We start from the raw sequence: 23,021 nt of genomic DNA, 5'->3' as shown, positions 1-23,021 counted from the left end.
GGTGGCTCAACAGTATAAACAGAAGTATGAAAGGATGTATCTTGTTGAACTTGGACAGTTAGGAATAGTTATTTTGCCCCTTAATAGATTTTCTGCCTTGTGGCACATACCAGGTCACAAGGCTCTTGCTCTTTAATGTTTTGATTCATTACCCCAGGCAGTAAATGAGTGACTGCACTAACAGGTAAATAGTGCATTAAAGGCAGACAAAATATGCTGGAAACTTCTCATTATCCCCGTGGTGCAAGATTGCCTCTAAACCATCAGCTACAGATATGACCACACATAGACTGACCCCAGGCACTTAAAATCCTACAATGTTGTAAACACTTAATTTAAATCCTTTGTTTGGTCAAGACCAGAGGGCTTGCTGGGGTAATGTCTAAATCACTATTTGCCACTGGGCACCCTGCAGTTAGTGGTGCGCTTGAATTGACTTTGGTATAAAAACTAAATTCCCATCTCAAAAACCATTTACCCTAAGTATGGGTATTCATCGGGTTAAACATGGTGCGTACAACCATGTACAACTGAAAAAACACAGACTCTAGAGTTGATTTTATTAATAAAAGAAGGAAATGGCCTTGAACGACTTGCCTTTGCCTCCAAAATAACGAGTATACTGTATCCTACTTGCGACTTTCGAATAAATCAAGGTTCGGATATGTGTCACCATTTCTTCCTTTTGATAAAGGCATTGCTGTGAGAATCTCCTAGTTTGGTTGGTAAAGAGGTTTTTCCTGCATGCCTGGTTGTATTTAATGTCACCTTTCACAGGGTCTGGACACTGCACAGTTCAAGGGAAATGATGGCTACAAAGGGTTCTTTCAGCAGCTGAGAGCCTTTCCTAGTCTGACCTAAATCTCCTCCTTCTCCGCTCCCCGCGTCTTCACTGCTTCATAGCGGCTACTCAGAAATTCAGCCCTCATTCGGTTTACAGGGAGCAAAAATGCACATCTGGTCAGGTAAATACATGGCCCTCAAGGGGGAAGTAAAGCTCCAGAGGCTGTCGGCAATAAAAAGAAATGGGATTTGATAAGAAGGTGAGAACTTGGATAAAATCTAGGGCTCAATCTAAGGTGGATATTTTATTAAGTTTCTAGATGGTAAACATATAGTCATGTAAGGGGTAAAAATCATAGTTTTCACTGGATGTTTTTTTCCCTCTGTAAGCTGTGCCTTTAACACCTCCCCTCTCTGTTCTGTCATCAGTCTTTTAAGCACCATCTGTACCACTTTCATGAAGTTGCATGTACATGTTTACACTTAGCCCCTAAGGTAAACTGAACCACATTTGCACTGATATACATCATCACACCGCGCCCACGCACTTCGGGGCTACTCCCTGTGCAGAGGAGTACTTCAGTCCAAACCAACCATGATGGGTTTAACATGTGATGCGTCCAGACTTGAACTGATAAAGCGATAAGACAATGAAAGCTTGTATGTAGTGGTAACTACATCCAGACATTCTACAATCTACAAGGAGACTTTTTGGTTTGCTCTCTGGACAGCGAGTGCTTTAAATGAAAGAATGTGCTTTCAGCTGCTCCATTATTTCCCATGAGGTCATCAAAGTGGATGGATTCACATGTTATGCCAGATGCAACCATCACATTTAACCACACTTATGACCTCCTGAAGCTGGGTTTGTGTCTCCTTTCAGGGTCTCGTGAGGCTCATGAGGCAATGTGTTGACTATACCACAGCATACTTTAGTATATTAAATGCAAAATTAGAGTAAATGTGAAAACATTAATTTTTCAGTATTTTTTTTTTCAGTATTCAGGTTTTTTTTAATTGAATTAGACAATAAGTTAAAAAATAGTTTGCTGAGTTTCAAAATAAAGTCACTCATATCTGTCAGAAAAAAGGAAGAACATTTTGCAGAAATATTTTCAGTAAAGCAAATCAGTGTTGCCAATATTCAGTACAGAAAGAAGGAAAACCTTTCAAGTAAAAATGACACATCGATCTTCATTTAGCTAGAATTCTTATCGAATTCTGCTCTCTTTGCTGTGCAAAATTACAGTGCACAAGTTCTTTTAATGGGGCACAAACCAAATGGAAATGTAATTAAAAAATCACAAATAAAACCTTGACTGACTCAACAACGTAGCTTACACTGCAGAAACATGATTATTAGCACCAGTAGTAACTTTTGAAGCAATACGCAAGTTCAGTCACATTTTACCTGAAACACAATTTTATACACAATGGTCATCTGCACAACCTCACACAGTAGAGCTAATTGCTAGCAAATCAACCAGGGTGGATGAATGATGGTTACCATGACAGAGCAATGAAAATCATGACAATCTACAGCATAGACGATTTCTTGAAAGATTTTGGTTCTGAATCAAAAAATGAAGCAGTAATGTGACAGAAATCCTTACCCTGCTAGCTTGGTTTTTGTTTCAATTTGTGTATCAAAACTGTTAATTGCCTTTGTTACTTCCCTGGCCTCTCTATTCTCTGTCTGACAGAGATTATTTGAATGCAACTTTTTCAAGATTTTAAAGCAACTGCTTTAAAAAAAGAATCGCATCAGAAGAACAGCTTGTGCACAAAACTTCAAATCATACAACCAAAAATAAACAAAAAAAAAATTGGATGAAAAAAAGCGAAGTGTGGTTGAAAGACTTGACATCATAAGGCCGTCAGGTAGTTCAAGGATCAATAAAGGACACTGCAATATAGCGGGTGCCGCCGGTTGTGGGTAGGCCTTCATGCAGGTGAGTCAGTCGTCCCGGGTGCATGAAGCTCCAGCCTTTCCTCGGTGATTCTATGCTACAGTTATACCGATGGAAACGGCAACCCCCTCCCTAAAAAAGTACATTGGATTTATAATTGTGAAATAAATCACTGGGTTAACAATACTCATCAGACAGATTATCTAATTGGAAAGCTTAAAATAAAATCTACATTAAAAAAAAACATATAACAGCTATAATATTAGTGTGACTTATGCCCCATAATACAAGTCCTTACCTGAAAGTCTATGCCTTTGTTATTGAGAGCAATGTTGATGGTGAAGGTAGAGGAGTCATGGTGGGGCCTCAGGTAGGCTTGTCTCTCAGGAGTGTATTTTACAACAAAGTTCATTAAAGCATAACCCTGTGACAAAAGTATAGAAATGCATTAGCTGACAGTACTGATGTTACCTTCAAATAAAAAATTATGCTGAGGACATACGTTACAATATGTTTCCATTACAATATGGTAATACTATTCTAATATGTGAACCTGTCCACCAGTATTACTTTATTATTATAAGGTTAGTATCACTTTAAAATCTGTATACAAAAATTTTAAATGCATGGATGTCAATTTTATTGCTAGCAGGTTCTGATAGTGTTTCCAGTATAATATTATAGTATTCCTACTAGACATACATACAAAGGCATATGTACGTTTCCTACTACAGTTTTTAGGGCCACTGAAGATTGGTGAAAAAAATGAGGGTCAGGGAATCGTCTCAGAAATTTGCCACTTTAATCTTGAAGATTTGCCTTTTTTTTCCTCATAAATAAATGCACCTTATTGTCTTTCTGATCTTCAGCGGCCCTAAAACTGTATCATAGTTTCCCCTAGTTTCTGGGTACTTATTACCAAATGACTTAAATTTCAGTGACACATTAAATTATTATAAACACTGTTGACACAAGAGATTAGTTGGTTGTTACTTAGATATTACTAAGGGGTAATAACTTAAATTTTCCATATTGGCACCTTTTTCTTTCCACCTTACTACCCCATTATTACCATTATTACCACAATATTAACGAGTGGTAATGGGAAATTCTACCAATTTGTCATCCAATGGAAAATTTGTCATCAGTTGTTAAGATTCACATCAGAATCACAAACATAAACATGAATAGCAGGTCAGCAGCTGATTATATGATTAAACTTTTCTGCTGTTATAACTCAGCTTTTACTAGAAAAAGGTCAGATTCACACAAACCTTTGTGTAATAGCCAGAGAAAACTTTTAACGTGACAGGTGATATGAACTCTCGGATGAAATGCAGCCACTCTTTCTCAAACCCAATTTGCTTCATGTGAATGTCATCCGTCGGCACAGTCTCATAGCCTCCAGCAATCCGCTTGTCCTGAGAAAAAGGAGAGAAACAGAGCACGATGCAGTGTGACTAACGATGGAACAAATGACCCACTATCCTCAAAGTGTGTGTCCACAGTTTTCAAAGTGATGGTAATTGTGATGATGCGCATGTGTTATTTTTTTTTTTTTTAAACCACAGGCTGTTCTGTTGTCTGCCTGTATGAGACTTAATGACCCATCCAGCTCAGTCGTCTCTCAAACAGAGACAAAGTATTTGTACAAAATGTAATCTCCCTGGCCAACTTTGAGCCACTGGGAATTCGACACCATTAAACTAAAACACAACTGTGGTTTTTTGGTTGTATTCAAATGGCCAACCTTGTGATGACAGCACTAAAATCATTTTTTACTATATGCATTAATCATAGTTGCATGTGTGTAACTTTCTGTGTCATACCAAAACATAACTTTGACATTTAAAAGCTAGCAAGCTAACCAAGAATAGTCTGTTTGATACTTGTTACATCTGGATGCCATTTAACCCCAAAACAGTGAAAGAGTGCTTAGAAGTATCAGCAATAGTTAACTCAGTTAATTTATGTAAACTTTTGGGTTAATTTCAAAAATCTAAATTTCTACTGTATAATTAAAAAAAATCAATAAACCTTTTAGTCATGCTAGTGGTGTTAGCAAATGGTAGCATGCCCTCACACTATTGTTGTGAGGTAAAGCTGGTGCTGCGCATAACCAGCCATAACCAGCTTCACTAGCAGGCTTTTTAATCATTATTAATGATAGGAAGAGTGTCTTCTTGTTTCTGGCAACATGCAATGGGTATTTGTCATTACATAACATAAATGAAACCATCAGTTGATGAATTTAAAGTACACTGGTTGTATTTAGCCCTAAAAAACTTTAAGATGTTAAGCAAGATAAAGCAGACATATCAAACTATAAGTACATTTCAGTTTTCCCAGCACATATGTTATGCTAACTAAATTAACTTAGGCTACGTTCACACTGCAGGTCTTAATCCTCAATTCCGATTTTTTGATCAAATCTGATTTTTTTTGTCTGCTCGTTCACACTACAAATAAAATGTGACAGCAAACGCGCTCAAGTGTGAACCCTCAAAACAGTATTGTTTGAGTGATAGCCCTTAATATAAAGACTTGTTTTGGACTTTACGTTTCCCAATTTTGCTTTAAGTTATAAAGTTATTTTGTTATTTACATATGGCCTAATAATTATCCTTATTCCTGTTTTAAAGAGGAGCGGTGCTTCAAAGGATAGTTGCAGATTTCTGTCAGAATCTGCAGATTATACAGTACAAATAAAATGTTCACGTTTCTCCAACGTTGTCTTCCCAACAGTTTCACTAACATCTACACTGGATGGCCAGGAAGCGTTCACAATGTCTTATCAGGCGCTTCTCCGGCGCTGATAATTGGCATCTGTCTCGTGTCAGTGACGTAAAAGACGGATTTAATGTGACATGACCATTCAAACAGCAGTTGCTTTCTAAAACATCAGATATGTATCAGATTGAGTACCACATATGAAAGTGACCCAGATTGAATTTGAAAATATCGGATTTGTGCTGTTCACACTGTCATACCATGATCGGATATGGGTCGCATAGGGTCAAGGCTTTCGCCTGCAGTGTGAACGTAGCCTTAATCTTTGCCATCTTCTTTATTATCATAGTGCTGAATTTTTACTTTCTATACTTTTGGATTCTTTACGTGTCATTTAATGTCTTTTTGTCCCTGTGGTGAAGAGGTCAGTGGTTGCATCTCAGTGCCTGGCCTCTCTAATAAATAACCTTTGCTTTTTGGCTCATACTTCTAAACTGAATCCAGTACCACTAATATTTTATTATGCTTGTGACCTTATTAAAATGTGTAAACATAAAACACAGAAAGAATAAGAAGAGCACTGTGCCTGTAGTGTGACGATTACACTTAGCACTTTATGTTCAGTGAAACTGAGCTAACAATACACACCTGGTGTTTGCCTCCAGACCATGAACCGTAATGCTCCATCTCCTCGACTAGTTCATCACAAGCCTTCTCTGAAAACACTGGGAACCAGAACACATCTGGACATGGCTATAAAACACACGCACACACACATTGACACACAAAAAGAGGCCGCTGAGAATAGACTTGAATAACACCTTCACGTTGAGCTCTAGTAACTGTAATGTAATACCCAGATATGGTAAAACCAGATGTTGGGATTTTTTTTGCTGCGACATTATGTCATCCCATTTCCCCCCTCAGTCTGTATCAGTATGTTGAAGACATACAGATACACATGTATATATACAAACCTGCTCCAAGTTGTTCTCAGTGAAAATTTGAGAGTAGTTTGAGTGGATATATTTCTCTTTCCAGTCCTGCAAGCAGAAAGTACTTCAAATTAGTGCCCATTTTTTGAACTGTTTTCTGACCTGCATACCTCACAGAGCTAATCTCATCTCCCACTGGGCAGATCCCAGCTTGTCAAATACAGTAGCAAATCATCAGTCAGGAGCCTTATCACACCAAAGTCATTACTCCAAGATTGTCTCACATTTAATCGTTCCATTATTGTTAATAACCTTTACAGGTGGCTGTTGTTTATCTCAGCTATTCAGAAAAAATAAAGCTTTTTTGTGGTTGAAGGATAATGAGAGATCATAATGACTTACCACAGGGTTTTCAAATATCTGCCACAAGTCATTGTTGTAATGAGAAATGTTATAATTGGCTGTGGAAATGAGCCTCCCAAATTCGTGACGGTTGGTTATGTACATGAAGACTCCCTGCAGCAAGCAGGAGAAAGTTGAGTAAGTTTCATAAAAGTTCGAGAAGCAAAAGATTTCTGATGTTCCACAAGCAAGATTTACTTGTCTACATAATCATCATGCATGCAGTATTAGAACACATGAATACTCATGAGTAGTTATCACTGGCAATAAAACTGACAAGCTGATACTTGTGGCAAACTACTAAAAGCTTCATTTGCACAAAACTGAGAATATAGTCGGATTTAAGTGTGCTTAAACACACTGAAATCATTACTGAACTCTATGTTCAAACAGACACAGATGTCATATAAATAATCTTAGATTATTTATGGGTGTTGGGGAAGGGTCCTAGAGGGTTGGGAACTGGATAACATGGGGCAGGAGAGGAGTGGGAGAACAGGAACAGAGGGGAGCTGGGGAGGTCGGGACAAAGCAAATCCAGGAATTATATTCCCTCTAAAGTGAAGCATGGGGAGGGAGATGTGTAGGAGTGGTTTGGACTTACTATCAGACTAGGCTTTGTGCTTGATGAAGATGAATGAAAAAGTTTTGCAATCTCTTTGCACAAGTTTCCAAATTGCTAATGTACAAATGCATTCTGTGACAAGCTGTGATTTGCACCAGATGTTTAGCATGACTGTGGGAAAAAATAGTTTGAGCCTAGTCTGAGATTAGTCAGTGTGTTTAGAAAGAGCAGCTGGTAACGTGTGCGTGATGTAGGGTTTGGTTGTTTAGGGTAAAGCATCAGGACAGGGGAACTGCTCACTGTGTGAACTAACTCTCCGAGCTATTGTCTCCTCCGTGATCTCCTCTTAGAAGCAATCATAAAAACATAAAAGAATATGAGTCTTTCTCTGTCTGACTGAGATCATTTTACTTTTAGACCTAAAGTTATCACAAGCAAAAAGTCAACATCAATTTCTGAAAAGTTGCCAGTCATCTTAATTTCTTATGCAACAAAGTAGGCAACTCAGTACGAATTTATTAAGAATTTGGAACAGCGCATTTTCGAAAAACAAAACCTCCAATACTAAATTCAGTATAAGGGAAAATTTACTTCTGTACCTTAAACTATGCATGCTACATGGCTTAGATTGGTTTCTGAGTGCTAACCCATTGGAAATGGATGTTTCAGAAAGCAGAGTAGTCAAAACAAATGGAAACCTTTGGGGGCCTGAGCATATGGAATGATTCCGGAGAAGGGGAGTCTTTTTCTCTGTGACTGGTCTAAAATAAAGGAGAAGCATCATGTAAATAAGGTGACATTAATGAATTCAAAATAAAAAAACAGGGTGACAGAGGAAGTACATATGTCACATACATAGGAATTCAGGAGGAGAGGAAATACGCCTGCATGAAAAAGAAGCAAGATTCCCTCTGAAGCTGATGTTTTTGTAGGTTAACATGGGAGCAATGCATGCTGGGGGAGCAGGCCAAACAAACCAGACAACATACACTGTGTTTGAATCAGACACCGCAGCTGCCAAGTCCAAGTGATGCAAAGTAAGACTAGGTAACAAGTTCACAAGTGAAAAGGAAAAAAAACCCCCACAAGAGACAAGACCCTTTCTGTCTGGTAGCCAGCCAGACATCGGTTGTACTGACTGTGCTCAAGACGTAAGGTTAAAAGAAAGTAAAGGATGATGGGATACAAGTATAGCAGAGAACCTCGCATGACCAAAGAGACACTGTAAACACAGGACGGTCATGCCTTGCTGACGAAGACACTCATACATACAAACACTGATACTTGCCAGTCTTTGGTTTCCGTTCAGCTGTTGACTTTTGTTAGTAGCAAATTCATTGCTTAACCAAACTAACTATTATAAATATACCTAAAGTTAGTATGACCTTATACATTCTTATTGCTAAATTAATCTTAATATTTTACAGACAGTAGTGCTAATAGAGGAATCCTTAAAGATGGCGGTTGTGCCTTCTTACCATTTCTCTGGCATTTCTACATAAAGCCATATCTGGGTCCAGTTTTTCCAGAACAAAGTAGTTCCTTTCTTTCAGTTCATTCCTTAAGGCACTGCCCTTGACAAGGTATACATGCGCCATGTAAGGAATGTTCCACACACCCCTAGAAACAACAAGACATAAAGACGGGTGCTTATTTTGTATTAATCCTCAAAATCTGAATTCTTGGAATGCATTCTTACAGTGTGCAGTAGTGAACTGTGTGGTAGAAAAGAAAAAAAGCTCAGCATATTCATTTAGAATCTTTTGAAACTCACATAACAACCATTTATTTTCTGCATGCTGTCAATCAATGAGTTCCAACTGTTGTGGGTGAATAAGTGTTTCCGTGCAATCTTAGAGCAATTCTAACTTACTAACTTACTTTTAAGCAAAGTCAGTCAGAAATAAAAGTTTAACTTAGTGTTTTTCACATCAAATCACTTTTCTGACTGTTCACATAGGCCTTCTAAGTTAGCAGGTCTTATTTTTTGTGGCTAAACATGAAGGAAAATAGTTCCAGCACAACAGTGCAAGATTTATTCATAGTTACGGACATGCTCAGAGATCCAGTACCCACATTTGCTTTGTGAACCATGAAATGCAAAGCCATAACTTTGTTTACCCTTATTGCTCTTGTGACTTACACGCGTTTTCTCTGCACAATGTCAACATAATCTTCAGATCGAGCGTAATACCCATCCAGACTCAAGGCTCCCCAGAAGTTGGACCACAGCTTGCCGTGACGAGTGACAAGGGGGCCAATTATTTTTCTGTTGGAAAGTGAGAGATGGAGTGAAGAGATGGTAACTCTGTCAGGGCAGTTAAAACTCAGTGAAATCTCCCAAGCAGGCACCGGACCATTGGCCACTGGGGTAAGGCCTCTATCTAAAGTCTCAACCTCTAGCTGGATAGTGTACTTTATATTACACTGCAAAGTCAGAAACAGATCACAGAACACCACGATTCAAACCACACCAGTACGTCATGCTGGACTCAATTCAAAGAAGTGTACTTTCTTTCTGTTAAATAAACTGGGAAAAAGTTTGCAAAATAACACCACCATAAATCTCAGTGTGGCTTCGTATATATACTGCAGTATGCTAATGGTAAACTTTCTTGGTTGAGATAAATTGGACTTTTGCTCCCACAACCTCTGTGCCAGCTGAGAATTCCCATGCCGTCTTTAAATATCCGTAAACGTCTTCCACTTTGCATGCCGCCAGTCACAATACCATGCCACGGCCACAGTGACATCTAGTTTATGGGAAGGTTTCTTTAAGATCGTGAGCTGCAGAAGGGCAAAAAGAGGTTGAATGTTTGTTTTTTGTATAATGCAAAGTGGCATTTCTGAGTTAGTTCAATAGACTCTTTTGCTGTATCCATGTGGCCAGAGAAAAACAGGAAGCCAACCCAGCCTATTTTAAAACTTTAATTCACTCAGCTGTAATGTTCCTGTGGTTTTGCCACTTGCGGAATAAACTAAATGGTTCAATGATCACAACAGCTACCAAGAAGGTCCAAACAGGCTCAGTTGTGGCTTCTATTCCAGTTACTGTGTGATTACCTGTTTTGCTCAATGAGGAGCTTCAGTGTCTGTCTGTTGGTCAGCATGACATCAGAATCTATGCTGAAGTAGTAGTCGCATGTGGCATCCTGACGGCAAAGATCCCTAATGAAATTAAAACACAGACATGGTGGAGAAAATGATTTTTTGTTTTCCAACCCAGAGCTGATTACGGTCAATAAAAGGCTTGGAATTAATCACTGTCACGGCTTTAGATTTATCAGCGTCAAAGTATAAGGTGTAATTTTCAGTGGTGGAGTCTGACTCTCGCTATCTTTAAACCTCCAGTGGATAAGGAGATTTCAGAAAATTAGAGACTCCTAATAAACCTAAGACTTCTTCATTACAGGGCTGTGCTGACCAATGCTTCCCGGCATGCTATGCCTAAACGTTTTGGTCCAAATAAAGCTGCAGTTTACACCTGTGTGTGTGTGTTTGTGAATCCTTACACATTGCCGAGGATTTTAAATCAGTCACAGTGCAGCCTGGAAAAAAATTAAGTCAATGAATTTAATTTAGCAACATTTACAACCTTCTTGAAGACAGTCTCAATCTGCATCAGATGTTTGTAGATGCTTATGACACCTGCTAAACTATGAGCAGACATTTTGGATTGGTCCTCCTTAAATAATTGTTTTCCTCCTACAACAATTCCTTTATGATGAACTGTAGATAGATGTGAAGAGTTCAGACTTAGTTGTAGCAATCCATAATGTCAGAAGGAAAATGGAATTGCATGCTAAAAATCAAGCACACCCAAATATAAAGTATGGCAGAGGGAGCATTATGTTTGGGGCTGCTTTTCAACCATAGGGTCTAAGGCTTTGGCAAATTTACCAATTGGGTTCTTCTTCAAGCATCTCTCATGTGCGGTGAATTAGAGATCCAAGAAGACTGTTTCAGTAGCTTAACTCCCTCCCTTAGTTATGCTGCAATAGACGTAGGCTGCCGGGGGATTCCCATGATGCATTGAGTTTTTCCTTTTCAGTCACCTTTCTCACTCACTATGTATTAATAGACCTCTCTGCATTGAATCATATCTGTTATTAACCTCTGTCTCTCTTCCACAGCATGTCTTTTATCCTGTCTTCCTTCTCTCACCCCAACCGGTCGCAGCAGATGGCCCCGCCCCTCCCTGAGCCTGGTTCTGCCGGAGGTTTCTTCCTGTTAAAAGGGAGTTTTTCCTTCCCACTGTCGCCAAAGTGCTTGCTCATAGGGGGTCATATGATTGTTGGGTTTTTCTCTGTATCTATGAAGCGCCTTGAGGCGACTTTTGTTGTGATTTGGCGCTATATAAATAAAATTGAATTGAAGGCTTCACAGATAGAGGAATGAAATAATTAAAAATAAAATTTAAAAAATCAAAAAAATCAAAAACATTAGAATGGCTGAAAATTAAGAAAATATTTCTGAATTACCAAGTTGCTGGCCTTAGCCTGACTGGGATGCTGAAGAGGGTTGACAGTTACAATAAAACACACCCTGCTTTGTCATCCTTTAGAACAATAATTTACAAAATAAACATTATGTTATAGTTGAAAAACTTTAGACTTTAGAGCATGAACCCATTAAGAAAGAGCTTACTAAGACTTTTAAATAACTCGACTTTATTTTCTGTAATAGGAGTGGACCCCTACTACCATCTTTTATCTAAAAGCAATTATATTGATGGAGAGGGGAAGCTCTCATTTCCAGTCCACATCCAGTTCACAGCCCACATTTCTAGTTTCCTTAGCACATTTTCCCAGGTTTGACTGTGAATGATATTCAGAAGCAAAAACTACAACTGTTTGTCTGTTATTAGTTTAGTCATATTATGTTTATCTGTAAATCTGTGATTTAGCTGAACCTAAGACCACGTTTTATGAGTAATCAATACAGAAAGACTACAAAGCAGCACCACAGGTGTATATGTCTCTCTGGTTATTCTTAATACAGACCTTGCCTGCACTGAATTATTCATGCTTCTAGCAACAAAGATGACTGTTTTCCCAAACAGAAACCATAAGAACTCGTTTAGAGGTTTTGAAAGTATTGCATGGTTAATCAAAGTCAGAAAACACCATAGCCTTTATAATCATTCAAAAAGAATCTAATCTAAGAAACTTCAGATTCTGAGAAATGATACATTTATAATAGTTATGCATACATTGCCATATTCCTGGCCTCTCCTTGGCTCAAATTTTCTTCTGGTCCCACAACTTTGAAACTGTGGAACACATTCCTGTTCTCTTCCCAGAACCTCTGGATGTGCTTCTCGTGGTAAACCTCCTGAGCAGGGAGCCAATATTAATGGATTAACAGAGACACCACATACTGTGTAAGGAGCCATATAGAGATCTAGGAAGGAAAAAAACTGCACATGCAGCTGCATATACTCACATTGTTGTGGACAAAGAGTTTGAGTCTATCCTTTGGGTAATCCAGGGTCAGCAGTTGCTGAAAGAATTCAGGAAGAAATGGAGTTGGCTGCTCAATGAATACTCCAACCAGCACATTTGGATACTCCTGTTTAGATTAGAAAGAAAGACATATTGTTTAGATTTCATAAAAGTGTCCCCGGCAGTGGAAGACTTGTTTAAAATAAATCATGGATGATTTTGACATTTCATTTCTCACATAAGCAAACCATGAAGCCAATACATCTGTCACTGCATTAACTCTATTTTCTTTATTTGACTTTAGAATTGTGCCTTGACTATTGTCTTTGCAGAATTTGGTGCTGGCTTTAACATTTTAAATATGTTGTTAACACATTGCAAAACCCTCCGCATTAATTTCCTGAACATCTTCCATCTTGACCAACTGATATGTTGTAATCTAATGAAGTGGGTAACCAAAACCACAGTACAAACACGTGCACAAAATGATTCCGCAGAAAGTTGAGGAAATAAAGATAAAATGGAAAAATGAAGCAATAGAGAAGAGAACAGCAAAGACTTTCCCATGACACTCAGCTCCAGCCCACACAGCTCAGTCTGGACTCTTGATCCTCTTGACCAGTTCATGGCAAAGGTCTGGGCCAAGGATGAAAAGAGATCCGAGAAGAACCATCTAATTTGCAAGTTCCGCAATGACTGTGTTTTAGGCACAGTATGGGAGCTCATCCATCAAGGCAATGTGAGCTTAAATTGTCACAGAAAAGCAGGAGCAGACAGAAACATTGAAACGAAAGCAAAAAGCTACCCTTAGCATTTCTTATAGCAGAGAAAAGCAACACCCAACAGTAGAAACAATGTTAAAGAAGGCAATGAAGTGGCCTGGGTGGGATTGTTTGGTCTTTTGTGGTGTAACTCTCAGTGTCATTGCAGGGCTTAAGTTCAATCTCAAAACACAAGTACACTAAAAACCAACAAGTAACTCCTCCAAACTGGGTTTACCCCACAAGAAAGGCCTGGACAGTATGACCAAACTTTCCACATGACCTGAGCTTCCACCAGTTTCTGTCCCACATAAACAAAGGGGCACAGTAGAATGAAATGTCCTTTCTAATGTGCCTATTATTGAGAAGGAGCAGTGTTTTCTTCATTCACTGTGGAAGGTCACCAAAAGCAACTTTCACAGTGATGCCTTTTAATGTAGCTTGGTTTGTACTGAATCGGCTCCAGTTAAACTATTGAAGTGTATCCATGCAGCATGTAGGATTACAGCACTTTTATTTGTGTAATGTGAAAACGTCAATTTTAGTGAACAGTAAAAACACATTTTGCTCTACAATAGACAGATTTTCCTCAAACTATTTTAAAGGTAAAAATAAATAAAGGTGAACTGAGATCTTGTGTTGGTTACAGTGTTCGCCTAGAGGACCCAGAAGTAAAGTTTGGCACCATTCTTGACAGACGTAACCACACAGCAATAGACATTTCCTATTGCCTGCCATTTCTGCTGGCTATATGTTGCCAGCCTGGGTTGAACTCTGTGACAAATTTTCAGTACAACCACTGTAAGTTACTATTGTGGATAAAACCCACAGTGCGGCGCATGCTAAAAGACAGCCTGGTCGACAGTGACACCCCTTTAAATGAGCCCTTCAGAAAACCTCAAAAGCCATATCCTGCACCGCAGATGTGCTGTGCTTCCTCTTGCCCAAGTAGTTCCCCTTGCACTTATGCTCTTTTAAAATGGTCCAGAAATGCAGAATGGGCACATAACCTATTATTGCTGGAAAGACAGTGGAGTATCAACAGAATTGCTTATCTGTTGAAATACGGAAAAAAATCTGGGATCTTCAACTACTGTCTAAACAGTCAGTGATACATGGGTGGTTGATGTTGGGAAACGGGCTGTATGTGTCATCCTTTCCGGAGTCCAGAAGAGAGGCTGAAGAAGAACTTTCCACAGCAGCTATTTCAAAGCAGACTAAAAAAGGATGGCAAGTAGATGGAAAAAAGCAGTCTGAAGCACTTACTTTTAACTGAGAAAAGTCTACGACGTCATTATCACAGTGGCTACAGCCATGTTCATAGTTCCATGCATTGGGAACATAGTTGGCCAGATAGTTCAAGTACATCTGCAAGAAAAAAAAAACATTCAAAGTAAATAAAAGACTTGAGACAGCTGAGGTCACATTCTTATGACATGTTTGAAAATCCTAACCTGGAATACAACTGTGTACATAAAGATTTATTGTACGACTGTGTCATGACTGGACACATTCACTTGCAGGTCAGACTAAAGGCCACAGAGTGATGTGTCGTCTACAGAAGCCAAGGCTTGGCAACAATGTTATCATTCTTCATAACTTTCAACATATTGTTAGCACAACCATCGCTGCTCTGTATTTAGTGTGAGAACGTGTAATTTCCTGGTTGCTAGCGTTTACCAGTCTGTTATTGCAGACGTTAACGCCGTGATCGTGTAGCTGTCACCAAACTCACCTTGGCGAGATAACTGGGAAATAAAATGAACTAATGGTCTGACATCTCGCTAGTCAGCTCATACTGTGATCTCTCATTAAAAGCTTTTCTTTCAGCTGTTGAGCCCTCTGGGAAGAATGACTCAGTAGTTTGGTGGGTTTGGTTCTTTAACAGGGAAGACCAAACATAAGCAGTTGGCCAGAAAATGAGACAGGAGAAGGAAAAGACCAGAAGAAAAATCAACAGAATTATAGCAGGCATCCTGCTTTTTAGTTTCCTCAGCTCCTCACCATGATGTAGAATTGAGTGATGGCAAAAACAAAATGAGAGTATTGTAGCTATATTCACTGCATTTTATGCCTAGGTAACTAGCAAGTATCACATTACTAGTGTGAGATTATAATATTATCTTATGCCACGTTATGCCCCTGATTATTGATTGTGAAATTATTATGTAGTTTTAGTTTGCATTATTCTCCTGAATTAGAAGAAGGTGATAACTATTACATTTGTTAAACTGATTTGTATTACATTGGACTGCTGATTTATTGTGAATGAATGATATTGTTTATGATGCATTATACTGCTGTTGTCTGGGGGCTTTTGCCGCCTGGTAGGGTCTCCCATGGCAAATTGGTCCTGGGTGAGGGACCAGACAAAGAGCAATTCAGAAGACCCTTATGAAAAGAACATCGAGGGAACAGTTTACCCTGTTACCAGGGTTACCGGGGCCCCGCCCTGGAGCCAGGCCCAGGGAGGGTGCCCGAGGGCGAGCGTCTGGTGGCCGGGCCTTAGTCCATGGGGCCCGGCCGGGCACAGCCCGAAGAGGGGACATGGGCATATCCTCCCGCAGGCCCACCACCCGCAGGAGGCGCCATAGGGGTCGGGTGCATTGTGTGCCGGGTGGCGGACAGGAGCGGAGGCGAGATTATATCTCTCGGCTGGCCTTGGAACGCCTTGGTGTTCCCCCGGATAAGCTGGAGGAGGTGGCTGGGGAGAGGGAGGTCTGGGCCTCTTTGGTTAGGCTGCTGCCCCCGTGACCCGGCCGGATAAAGCGGATGAAGATGGATGGATGGATGGATGGATGGATATACTGCTGAGTTATAAAAAATACTGTTTTCAGAGAGTCAGAAACTTGCTTTTTCTGATAGTAGAGGAGACAGAGCACATTCCACGGGAGCTTCACTCTCGCCAAGGCAGACAAAATAGGGAGCCAAGGCCATAAGTCTGGCTCGCTAGGAGTTAGGAAAATGTGAATGTTTAGGCTTTTATGACAAGGTGGGGGTCAACAGTGGCTATAAGAGTTTGAGTAATGCTCCACCATTTGGAGATCGATGCTGTCTGTGTGCAGTGTTCATCTCCCCACGCGTGTGTTCATTAAAATCATTGTTTGACCGAAGCTCTTCTGGACCATTATTGTTTTTGTGCTCACCCTCAATATCTGAACCCGTAACACTAGTAAGTAGAGTCAACGAACAGAACATCAGCAGCAGTGATGAATGGTTGTTGGATAAAATCTAAAAGTCTAAAAGGCCAACAGAAACTCATTTGCAAATGGCAGGAAAGAGTTTGATAATTACATTCAAGGTTAGTGTCATAGGTCAGGATAATTATCTTAAAAGTATCTGTTCTGTCCCTTAAGTAGGCTACATTAGGTGTGTCCTTGACTGCAATTTCTTGCTCACTTTGGTGTTTCCGTTGCCATGGACAACTACTGGCAGAGAGTCGTACGCCGTATTTCTAACTCTCACTCTGTCCGTTCCAAACTTGAGAAGCACTTCATCTGCCAACAAAAAGGGGAACACAAGACATTTTAGGCCAGATTTTGAAAACTGACATACTACATGGGCAAGAGCTGCGAGGATTTATAACTCATAAACTGCAAATCCTACATGTTCACTGAAAGTAATCCACAGATTGGCTGCAGCACCAACATCAAATGTTGGTTTAAGTGTTTTTTTTGGTTGTTGTTTTTTTGCCACTTAGACATCCAAGACAGAGTTTAAATTATACAGATTCAGAGAATATTCAATTAGAAAATAAAATATCTTTAAATTCTCACCAACAGCCCCATTCAGGTTTTGAAAAATCTGGCACTTGTGGTCCAAAGTCATATTGAGAGATTCCTGTAAGAACACAAAGACCTACATTTAGCCATCCATAGCCATCCATAATTTAAAACACAGACATGTGTTTTGAATTAAGATGCTGCCATTGGGATTCAGTGGTGCACAGTTTACTCTTGTGGGTCTGTCTTCTCTTATTGCAATAACCACATCCAATTTGAACCTGTTGCCAAGCTGTGGAGCTCCCATTACATTACTAATTGAGACATGGCAGATGTTGATGCAGTCACGATCAAGTCACTGTGCCCGTGGTTAAAAAAACACAATAGAGACATGAACCAAGCCACAGATTTAGAGAATCTTTGCTCTCTTGGCAGGACTTACCCGCTGTAATGGGTCCAGGTATAGTTTCGTATAGAAGAGCTGGTCATCATCATTATCGTGAAGGTTCCACTGTGAAACTATTCTGTTTATGTACGGGGCGTAGCCAATTATACCTGAAAGTAATAAACAGTGTGAAACACAAATCCAGCAGTAAAAGTTAGGGTGAGAAATGTTTACAGGGGTATACATGGCTGGTAGGCTGTTGGTGACAATTACAGTACAACTGCTGGCTCCATGGTGTAGGTCGAAATACTTGGGAAGCCTGGACGTCTTAGCACAGAGTGTGACTTTTGGCAATAATCCCAAGCACACACAAGAAATAGCTAGGGACTTTCTCTTCCCTCAGAGTAATAATGGGTAGTAAGAAGGTTGTAATCTTTATGTTTAGACATAACACAACTTACTGCTAGCTGAGTTTCTGAAACTATATTTGGTGGTATCTTACACACTATAAATGCACATTCTCATGGCAATCTCTACTCCAGTTTCCCCCCCACGTCTCTTCTTTTCCTCACTCTGTTGCTCAAGGACAGTGACCACAATAACAGATTGCAGGGTTTGGCTGTGTTGCCGGTTTGCTCCATTTTGCATCCTGTCATTTGAAAAAAGCCTCAGACACTGTAAACAAGTCGATGGACAGACATGACATAATCTAAGCGGCAGGAATGATAGAAAAATGCTCAAAAGAAATCATATTTTATGTTTTTAAGCTTTTATTTCTGATAGCTAGTCCACCTCAAATGCTGCGAATTGCATGCCTGTTGGAAACGTTCAGTGTCTTGTACTGCTCTACTAGATGAGGCAGCATAAAACATTCTCAGGAATGAAAACACATAATATGAAACAACAGTTCACATTTTTTACAATATATATGCTTGGACAGACAGGGTTTAATGGTTAAATCCCAGGGATTTCAGGTAATTAGCTTTAACCATTAGTAGTTTTGTTAGTGTGCGTGACCCCTCACTCTACTTAAATAAACACATGCAGTCACACACAAATATAACCCTATCTTAACTGCATCTCAAAAACACTAGACTCTCTGTGACAAAGTATGCATTCAGATGTTATAAAACTTTCCCCAATGGTCACTTGGGCGGTAGCGTTAGGAACACAAACAAAGCCTACAATTTTATACAAACTGTGGCACATTCAGGGGCCCAAGACAAATCCACATGTCATGTCAATGACAATGAATGCTAAAAACAGTCTCTGATCATTCTGAGACAGCCGGGCTCCAATATGGGAGGTCAGACCACACTGATGACCACAAGGAAGGCAGTAATTCAATGTCCTGAAGAACTGGCAGGATGCAAATGACCAGGGCATGCGGCTTATATATGAGAACATACTGTTTCTTTCTTAAAAATGTCTGCATGAGTGCACATATTCTGAACTGTCTTCCCCCTCTCTCATTTCACATCTTCAGGTGTGTATTCACATCCCCTCATGTAGCAGAGAGGATCATTACTAAAGAAAAGAAACCACAGTATGCCATGGGATTCACCCACCTCCAGTGTACCGCAGACAGGAAATACCTGACGGAGCAAGATTACAAGGAAAATATAGTATATTTTGCAGCAAAAGATAATAATAATAATTAAAAAAAACATTAAGTGGTATTATATTTTTAAAACTAACACTGGGCTGCAGGTCTCGCAGCTTCTCCACCTCTCATAACTGTAGAACACTGAAGGGCCGCTGCGGCTTAAATTCCCGAATTCCAGCCAGGCTTACAGGTCTTCAAACTTTGACAGCTGATGATGGAATTTCAAAATCCCTTTACACACATAGAAACTAGGTGTGTTTACAGTCAAGCATAAAATATCTAGGCACATAACATAGACACAGTGGAAACCATTGCCGTAATGATCCTAATATTGCCTTCAGATTTGCAGCGTCCAGTTGTCCAACACAAGGAACCATTCACCCTAACTAATACATTTTATTCTCTGGAGATGCCTGGATTTTGTCACTTAGGGTAAAACATGGGTGACAGGGTTGAATTAGAAACATTATGTTTACACAGGAGGTGTAGAGCAGCAGCAGAAAGAGAATGCCTTCAGGCAGAGTATGTAGTTGTGCTGAGACTAATATACAATCCCTCTATAGAAAAGAAGACCTCACATCTTTTTGTTCTTCTTTGTGTAAAATGCAAGCTGGTATACAGCTCGTGCAGACAGCTGGGTTGGTTCAAATAGAAGTGAATTGTTTCTGTCAGATGCATGCCAAACACATGATTAAAAAAACAAAGTTGCAATGCTTTTTGTGTAGATGTACCTCTAGGGAAGAGCTAGTCTTTTGAACTCACTTTCTTTAACCACAATTTATGGTTACTATTACTCCAAAGTCTCAGAGATTGGACTTTAACAAGTCAAAGCAGCTTTTCATATTCAGAACCCACCTCCAGAGTTGAGGTAGCGTTTCCCAGTGCGGACTAAGGGGTACTTGTCAGCGAGCTGTTTATCTGGCCATACCAGTCCCTCTGCAGCAAATAGCACCTTGTGATTGGCCTGCTGAAACTTCCTGAGAATTTCTTCTGGTCCCCCAGCAAAGATAAGATCATAGCTAAAAGGGAGGAGTGAAAACGAAATGCAACAGATCATTTAACCTTTCAACTTCATCAACATCTTTTATCTTACATCTGACACACATGCTAGGCTTCTACTTGCCTGAGACTGATAAACATCTCAATGTAAACAGTAGACATTCTTCAGGTGGGAACACTTGTTTAGCCAAGCACTGTGGATTGCACTGCTAGGCATTTCAAAAAATGCTGGGATTTGTCAGCCACCAACACACAAAAGCACTTTAACTGTGCTGACGCATGCATGGCCTATACAGTTCTGGGCCAGACTGAGGGGAAAATGCCCACCTCATTACATAAGCCCCATAGTGACTTGTGTAAAAGTATGCTATTACCCAAAGGTCAGATGTTTTAGTATGTGGAAAATCGTAATATTTCTGGTGATTTTATTACTTGGAGGAGTGAAATCATAACAATAAAAGAGGCGATTCATTTTAGTGACACCATTCCCCAAATAATTGCTTAATAAATATTTTCTAATAGATGTGGCTCTGATGAAGTGTACACTCGTCTGTACTTGTGGGGATTTAACATGAACTAAATCCCATTTTTTATAATAGCTTGAGTTGTGCAATGACAGTTTATCACCACGCCAAGCAAAGCAATTGCAAAACAATAGTAACTATTCATGTAGTTTGTAAACCAAGAAAGGTGCAAAAGACAAATTTGTCCATTAAAACAATTGTCTTTTAGATTTCTTTCTCTGTATTTCTCGTATTTACCTAAACTTACTCAAATGTCTTTTCATGATGTTTAATTAACCATCACTGTAGTGAAATGCCAAATTGTTTTGCTACAATTCCAAACTTTGGTGTGATTGAACACTGTGTAATATTAACTAGTGGATATTAACTACTGGTACCAAGAATTGTTTTAGGTTGCTAGACTCATCAACACAAACTAGCAGGCGACTGTAACCAGTATCTAACATAGCTTAAACAAGGTGCAGGAAATATTCCTTAGAGATCTTGGTCCATATTCATGTGATACCTATATATCCACAATGTAAATATCCCATTTCGAAGATGCTCTATTGTTACCTACTTACCATGAAGTAAGTAGAAAATTTGTCAATAACATTGTCATGATTTGAGCTTTGTGACATGGTGTGTTGCCATCAGAAAATGGGTTCACTCAGTTACAATACTCAGGTTGGCTGTGGCATTTAAATTATGCTCCATTGGTGCTAAAGAGGCCAAGGTATGTCAAGAAAATATTCTGTGCCCCATTACTGCACCAACAACTTGAACCATTGGTAAAAGGGATGTTATTTACACCAAATTCGACTCTAGTATCTGAATGTTGCACCAGAAATCTAGACATCAAGCATGTAATTAATTTGTTTTCCAAATTTGTTGAACCTTTGCAAATTGTGGCCTCAGTTTCCTGCTTTTTGTTGACACGGGTGACACCCAGTGTGGTCTTCTGCAGCTGTAGTCCAAATGCTTCAAGGTTCAACATTATGTGCATTCAGAGAAGCTATCTTGCAAATCTTGGTTGTTACCAGTGATCATTTCGAGGTTCTGTTGACTCTTCTGACCTCTGGCATTAACAAGGCATTTTCATTCAGAGAACTGCTACTCACTGGATATTTTCTCTTTCTCTGACCTCTATTTTGGACCTCTGTAAGACTCAGACATGGTTGTGTGGGAAAATCCCATTAGATCAGCAGTTTCTAAAATACACCAGCCTGTCTGGCACCAACAACCTTGCCACGTTTAAAGTCACCTTTCCTTCCCATTCTGATGCTCACTTTAAACGTCAGCACATTGTTGTAACCACGTCTGCATTCCTAAATGCACTGAGTTGCAGCCATGTGATTGGCTGATTTGATATTTGTGCTAATGAGCAGCTGAACAATAATAAAGTACCCAGGAAAAAGTGCCAGTCAACGTATGATGAACAGTGCAATTCATAGTGTATTTGTAAATCCAGAACATGTACTGTATATATTGTTTGTCATTGCTTCATTAACATTTTGATTGCTGCAGTAGCATTGATCCGAGTCAAAGGCACCAAAGAGGAGAAAATACATCTGGACATAGTTATGCAGCAATTACAGAAAACGTGTTATTCTCCTGTCTTATGAATTTAAAAATGGAAAAACCATTTCTTCCTGTCTTTACAAAGGTGTGAGAAAACACATTTATCAATTTATATTGTGCAACGTGAAACACTGAAGTGATTACTTCTATCTATGCATGTGTCTTTTTTAAAATGCATGTAGGCGTTTTGATTTTGAAAATTCAGCACATTTTTTAAAACGCACAAAAACACAGTGAATTACAGTTTAATGACTAAATTCATCAGAAGACAAAATATAGGCCTGTGATTGTAGCAAAGGCAGAAACTGTCAAAAAACCCAAGGTGGTCTAGCAGGATTATAGATGTTAAATTACATTTAACTGGCTCCTAATCCTCTGAAATGCAGAGGCAGTTGAATATACTACAATCACTTCCTCTAAAAGGAAAAAAAAATACATTCCAATTACCTGTTTCAAGGGTGTGACAGCTCTGCATGGCAATTATGGTGAACATTATTCATGTCACATGGTATGGCAAGTATCATCGTCTGTTGCTCTATTTAAGGAAACGTGGCATGCAAAGCTCTTATTATTCTTAACCACTCACATTTACTCAGTGAAACTTTCCATTTGACTGCAAAACTCATAATTCACCTACCTGCATGGGAGAATTATTCTCCTCGTGTATTTGGTATTGCTCTATAATAATGCCTTTG

At 39.4% G+C, this 23,021-nt stretch overlaps 1 protein-coding gene across 2 annotated transcripts in view; it reads right to left on the bottom strand.

Annotated features, from left to right (window-relative positions):
* Window positions 1–1,759: 1,759 nt before the first annotated feature.
* plod2 (procollagen-lysine, 2-oxoglutarate 5-dioxygenase 2) overlaps window positions 1,760–23,021 on the bottom strand; it is a 37,266-nt gene continuing 16,004 nt past the window's right edge. The window contains exons 4-20 of one of the 2 annotated variants that reach the window (XM_085172910.1): window positions 20,099–20,262; window positions 17,695–17,807; window positions 17,307–17,370; window positions 16,930–17,027; window positions 14,797–14,898; window positions 12,771–12,896; window positions 12,538–12,659; window positions 10,389–10,493; window positions 9,469–9,594; window positions 8,804–8,945; window positions 8,024–8,086; window positions 6,761–6,874; window positions 6,401–6,466; window positions 6,072–6,176; window positions 3,968–4,114; window positions 2,992–3,117; window positions 1,760–2,825 (exon numbers count right to left, since the gene is read on the bottom strand). In XM_085172910.1, coding sequence (XP_085029036.1) covers window positions 2,670–2,825; window positions 2,992–3,117; window positions 3,968–4,114; window positions 6,072–6,176; window positions 6,401–6,466; window positions 6,761–6,874; window positions 8,024–8,086; window positions 8,804–8,945; window positions 9,469–9,594; window positions 10,389–10,493; window positions 12,538–12,659; window positions 12,771–12,896; window positions 14,797–14,898; window positions 16,930–17,027; window positions 17,307–17,370; window positions 17,695–17,807; window positions 20,099–20,262 — 1,939 coding nt within the window. In that variant the 3' untranslated portion in view covers window positions 1,760–2,669. The remainder of the gene's footprint in view (window positions 2,826–2,991; window positions 3,118–3,967; window positions 4,115–6,071; window positions 6,177–6,400; window positions 6,467–6,760; window positions 6,875–8,023; window positions 8,087–8,803; window positions 8,946–9,468; window positions 9,595–10,388; window positions 10,494–12,537; window positions 12,660–12,770; window positions 12,897–14,796; window positions 14,899–16,929; window positions 17,028–17,306; window positions 17,371–17,694; window positions 17,808–20,098; window positions 20,263–23,021) is intronic. The other variant, XM_085172911.1, reaches the window with a different exon arrangement.

The sequence above is a fragment of the Neolamprologus multifasciatus genome, chromosome 9, assembly GCF_963576455.1.
Source record: "Neolamprologus multifasciatus chromosome 9, fNeoMul1.2, whole genome shotgun sequence".
Classification (NCBI taxonomy): Eukaryota; Metazoa; Chordata; class Actinopteri; order Cichliformes; family Cichlidae; genus Neolamprologus; species Neolamprologus multifasciatus.
The sequence above is the reverse complement of the archived record's forward strand: the minus strand, read 5'-3'. Positions and strand labels throughout refer to the sequence as shown.